Below are 5,512 nucleotides of genomic sequence, written 5' to 3'. Positions count from 1 at the left end.
GATTCTAGTGTGATAATACTCGAAACACTATGTTCAGCTGCAAAAGTATAATATTCTGAACATGAAAAATTTCCGAAACAATTACTCTGTAAAGCAATTATTCTTGAGAATGACATTCTAGGTGATATTTAGACCGATATTCGATAGTTGAATATCATGAAAATTCAATCAATCAACCCACTCAAACTAGGTTGAATAAATTTTTAATGGTTAGTGAATTAATTTGATGTTTTGGTCCCAACTAAAAAGACCGAGTCACGAAAATGATTATAACACGCCCATCCCAAATCTTGTGCCACGTACCCCTTATAACAACCGATGGGGGAAAAATATTTATTTTAGCCAAAGTAGATATTTATTTTTTTGAATTTTTTTTATAAAATAGCCAAAGTGGACATATTTTATTTTTAATAATAATTTTACTTTTAATTGCAATAAATTTGCTTAACTTTTTGGGCAGTTTCATAATGTTCCTCACCAACAATCCGGGGTTGGAGCATAGTTGACGTTGAATCTAAAGGATCTAATGCTAGATAAATACCTTTGGTGGCTAATCCTCATGATAGTACAGTAGTAACATCCAAATGTGCAAATGTCGTAGCGGCAGGGTCGGTCAAATCATCTATGGGAATAGGTGTATCGGCAATAGGCCTGAAAAAGTATCTAAAAATATCCAATTTTGATATTTGTGTCCTGTCGAAGTCAGTAATCATGGTCCGGAATCCACAGTTGAAAATGAGATGATTGTTGGAGTTGATGGGGAAGGTGCTCTCGGAGATAATGAAGAGCATGAAATCATAGAAATTATGGACGGATATTGTCATCAGACAAGTCGTAGAGGAAGTTTAAGAGTCAGTTTGTTTTATTTTCTTTGCATGGGTAGTTTATTTTCCTGTAAGGGTCTTTAGTTAAGCGTGGATTGGAGACAGTTTTTTTTAGGAGTTTCCCATGTCGGTTGTGGGAGGGGCGGAAAGCTAGAATTTAAACAGTCAGAACAACTCCAATATTACGAGGCCTGTTGGTAGGTGCCCAAAAACAAAGTCATGTGGGCTCGGCCCAAAGCGGACAATATCGTACTATTGTGGAGTTAGGCTCACTTAGCTAGCCCAACAAGTGGTATCGATCAGAGCCAGGTTGGAACAGTCCGTAACAATCTCAAGCGGGTTCCAGAATGGGCCAAGGAAGAGGGGGATGGGCGATCCTGGACGGGCTTACGGATGAGGCAGGTGGGCCTCCCAGTTTGGGCTTAGGGGGAGCCAAAGAGCCTGACGGACTTCCAGTATGAGTTTAAGGGGGAGCCCGAGCGTACATCAGGAGGCGGAATTCGACAGGTGTTGAGCCCGATGTGTGAAGGGAGAGATTGTTAGGACTTGTCCCACATCGGTTGTGGGAGGGGTAGAAAGCTAGAATATAAGCAGTCAGAACAACTCCGGTAGTTCGAGGCCATTTGGGAGGTGCCAAAAAACAAAGCCGTGTAAGATCGGCCCAAAGCGGACAATATCGTACTATTGTCAAGTTAGGCTCGCTTAGCTGGCCCAACAAGTGGTATCAGAGCCAGGTTGGAATGGTTCGTAACAATTTCAAGTGGGTTCCGGAATGGGCTTGGGAAGAGGCGGATGGGCGACCCTGGACGGGCTTAAGGATGAGGCAGGTAGGCCTTCCAGTTTGGGCCAAAGGGTGTGAGATAGCTAGACGGACTTCTAGTATGAGTTTAAGGGGGAGCCCGATCGCAAATCAGGAGGCGAAATTCGATAGGTGTTGAGCCCGATGTGTGAAGGGGGAGAATTTTACGAATTGTCCCACATCGGTTGTGGGAGGGGCAGAAATCCAGAATATAAGCCGCTAGAACAACTCCAATAGTACGAGGCCTTTTGGGAGGTGCCCGAAAACAAAGCCGTGCGGGCTCGGCCCAAAGCGGAAAATATTTAACAATTGTCGAGTTAGGCTCGCTTAGCTGGCCCAACAAGTGGTATCAGAGCCAAGTTGGAACGGTCCGTAACAGTCTCAAGTGGGTTCCAGAATGGGCCTAGGAAGAAGCGGATGAGCGACCCTGGACGGGCTTAAGGATCAAGAAGGTGGGTCTTCAGGTTTGGGTCTGGGGAGAGCTATATAGCCAGACGGACTTCCAGTATGAATTTAAGGGGAGCCCGATCGCACGGAATTCGATAGGTGTCGAGCCGATGTGTGAGTGGGGAGATTGTTAGGAGTTGTCCCACATCAGTTGTGGGAGGGCAGAAAGCTAGATTATAAGCAGCCATAACAACTCCAATAGTATGCGACCTTTTGGGAGGTACCTTAAAACAAAGCCGAGCGGGCTCGGCCCAAAGCGGACAATATCGTACTATTGTGGAGTTAGGCTCGCTTAGCTGGCCCAACAAGTGGTATCAGAGCCAGGTTGAAACGGTCTGTAACAATCTCAAGTGGGTTCCAGAATGGGCCAAGGAAGAGGCGGATGGGCGACCCTGGATGGGCTTAAGGATGAGGCATGTGGGCCTAGGGGGGCCGGATACCCAGACGGACTTCTAGTATGAGTTTAAGGGGGAGCCCGATCGCACATCTGGAAGCGGAATTCGACAGGTGTCGAGCCCGATGTGGGAGGGGGGGGAGATTGTTAGGAGTTGTTCCACATCGGTTGTGGGAGGGCAGAAAGCTATAATATAAGCACAACCGATGTGGGAAAATTTTAACCGTGTTAGCACGCTTCCGCACGGCTTTGTGACAATTGGTATGAGAGTGAAGTTTTTCCCACATCGATTGTGGGAGATTGATACGGTAGCTTACGCAGTTGTTGTGGGGTCTAGTTTATGGCTAATCTTTATCTCTCCATGCATATCTTGGATAGACATGTTTCTTTTGTACCCTTTATTATCAATGATTTTCCTTATGATTTTCAGAAAAAAAAAAAGATCAATTTCAATGCAAGTACTGTATATCTCTCCACGTATACATAAAACTTTAGACGATTTGATTACATAATAAAAGTTTGTTTTTTTATTTTTTAAATTCAAATGTAACAATGATATGTTTATTCTTAGAAAAACATTAAAAAAAAATTAATTTTAGATATATGGTCAAAATTTTCAAGAGTGGTCTCTTTAAACTTTAAATAATGACTTTCCAATTGTAGTAACGCAACGTCATGATAAATACACGACTCAAGTAATTTTGATACTCCCCACAACTTGTTTATGTTTGCACGCATTTTGAGACTCTTGTAAAATATAGTTTCATAATATTTTTTTAATTTAATTTTTTAAATAAAAATTTTAACGTCTTTTATTTAGGGAATTTTTTCAAAAAAAATATATTATGAAACTATACTTTACAAGAGTCTCAAAATGCGTGCCAAAAAATAATTAGTTCAAATAAAATACATTCCACAGTTAGTTCATGATTTATTTTTAACATTAAAACTGGTTTTGCCTATGACACAAATATGTTTTTTTTGAGTGGTAAGATCGAAAAATAACTTTTAACCCCACATTTTAAATCCGGACAGACAGTAATATGCAAAAAGTCAAAATATCTGTATAAAATATCTATTTTTCAATTACAAATGGTAGGGTTCAAGGCATATGGATTGTACAGACTCGACTCAACTGCTATTCCCTCCGTTTCAAAATATATGACCATTTTATAAAAAAAAATTGTTTTAAAATACTTGTTCACTTTAACATTCAATTAAATTTATATCTCTAAAATCAACTCTTCTTAAAATATTTGTAGTTTATATTTCCAAAATCAACCATATACCACACATCATGTTCATTAATTGATGGATGATAAGTGAAGGCTATTTATACGATATTAAAAAAAGATTGCAAGCAAAGTAGTTATGGACCACTATGTGGGAGTCGACAAATCCAAACACGAGATAAGAATATAGTCCTGACATGATATTGATGGATGATATCAATAAATTAACTATCAGTGATGTATGTTTGTTGGTTATTCTTTTATAATATTTGTTTTGTTAATCGAACATGTTTGTTGTTGTTAATTTTTATATGATTTACTTTGTACACGGGATTCATGCATTATTTTTTTGCTCCGTTCAAGCAACTTTTAAGTGAAGACTGTTCATATAGTATTAAAAAATAAAGATTATTACAGGTAAGGGTAGTTATAGAACCGATATCTCACGGATTTAAGTTCGATGTTTTTGTGCACAATCAATCCAAAAAAATTGGAGGAAGGTGATAATGTACAAATATTATTGCATTCTTAATATTATTGGAGGAAAGTGACAATGTACAAATATTATTTTATCCTACAAATATTCATTTTTAATCATTAATATATTTTTTATAGGCCGCCGCAATGCGCGGATTCTCAACTAATTAACACATATAACAAACAAGCTTATTTATGTACAACGAATTTTTTATGGTGTGTCCAGAGGCACACAGTAGTCACTAAATTTCATGAGAATACTAGTTTTTCATTGGTAGATAGATAATAAATGTTAATGGTCCCTGCATTTACACTAATTCCACCAATCAATTAAAATAGGTCATTCCCATAAGGAGTTTGTGCTTATTGTGTGCCGTTGGGCACACGTTAGAAAGACCGTATGTACAAATACCAGCTACGACTTATTCATTACTCCCGGAAACCAGAAGTAATTAGTCATATATCTTCTATAATAATTGAATCAAAGTCCTTGTCCGGCAGCTCCTCCTTGATCTGGAACATTTGTATCATTCCATGGAAATGAAAAAGAGGAAGGTGTTTGGTAATAATTGCAGATTCCTGCTTCTCCTGTTATTTGTGGAGGATTCGAAGTATAATCACACATAGGATTAACAGGCACCGCGCCAGTTGCTGGCAGTGCAGCAGTAGTACCACTGCCACAGATATCAGGATAATGACCTCAAGCATAACTGACCAATTCTGCATTAGCCTCGTCGAGTTCCTTTTGAAGCCGCTCAACTTGTAATTGCAGAATAGAAATAGTACCAACGCAACCGTAAACAGGATCTCTCAGTCTTGCCTCAGCTTCGTAGGACAGAGAACTCACTGTGTCTTCTCTTTGATGAGGGAGGACCTCGTTCAAGAGCTTTGCTACGTTGCTTGCGCCAAAGATTTTGGGCACACTTATAAATTTTTGAAGCTCTTCAGGTGGAAAGTAAGGGGCAAAGATGCAATCTGGTAGGCATTTTCTCCTCAAGAGCTTGCACGCAGCACAGGGTGAGTAATCGTATCTTACAACATTGAATGAAGCTGCCATAAGTCTGTACCACTTATATTAATCACCATCAGCGGTCCATCGAAGAAATGGAAGAAATTCCACCAGTAAAGCAGTACATTTAATTTCGTTTTCATTGGGTATATTCTACACAATCTGTAGGTTATGCAAACATTTCTTTACTAATTCTACAAAAAATCCAAATACTTGAGTCTTTATTTGCACAGTATATATCATATATGTAACTAAATATATGTGATGATAATTACAGAACAAGCTAGTTTATTATGCTTTTCATCTAAATGTTATACAACAACTTTACCG

General features: G+C 39.0%; 1 protein-coding gene across 1 annotated transcript; it reads right to left on the bottom strand.

The window, feature by feature from the left end:
* Window positions 1–4,629: 4,629 nt before the first annotated feature.
* On the bottom strand, window positions 4,630–5,230 carry LOC108221195 (protein LATERAL ORGAN BOUNDARIES). The gene is made up of 2 exons (XM_017395092.1): window positions 4,889–5,230; window positions 4,630–4,761 (listed from the first exon to the last, which is right to left on the bottom strand). The coding sequence occupies exons 1-2, from the start codon at window positions 5,228–5,230 to the stop codon at window positions 4,630–4,632; spliced, it is 474 nt and encodes a 157-aa protein (XP_017250581.1).
* Between the last annotated feature and the right edge of the window lie 282 nt (window positions 5,231–5,512).

The sequence above is a fragment of the Daucus carota genome, chromosome 5, assembly GCF_001625215.2.
Source record: "Daucus carota subsp. sativus chromosome 5, DH1 v3.0, whole genome shotgun sequence".
Classification (NCBI taxonomy): Eukaryota; Viridiplantae; Streptophyta; class Magnoliopsida; order Apiales; family Apiaceae; genus Daucus; species Daucus carota.
Note: the sequence above shows the minus strand (reverse complement) of the source record. Positions and strands in the feature narration are given on the sequence as shown.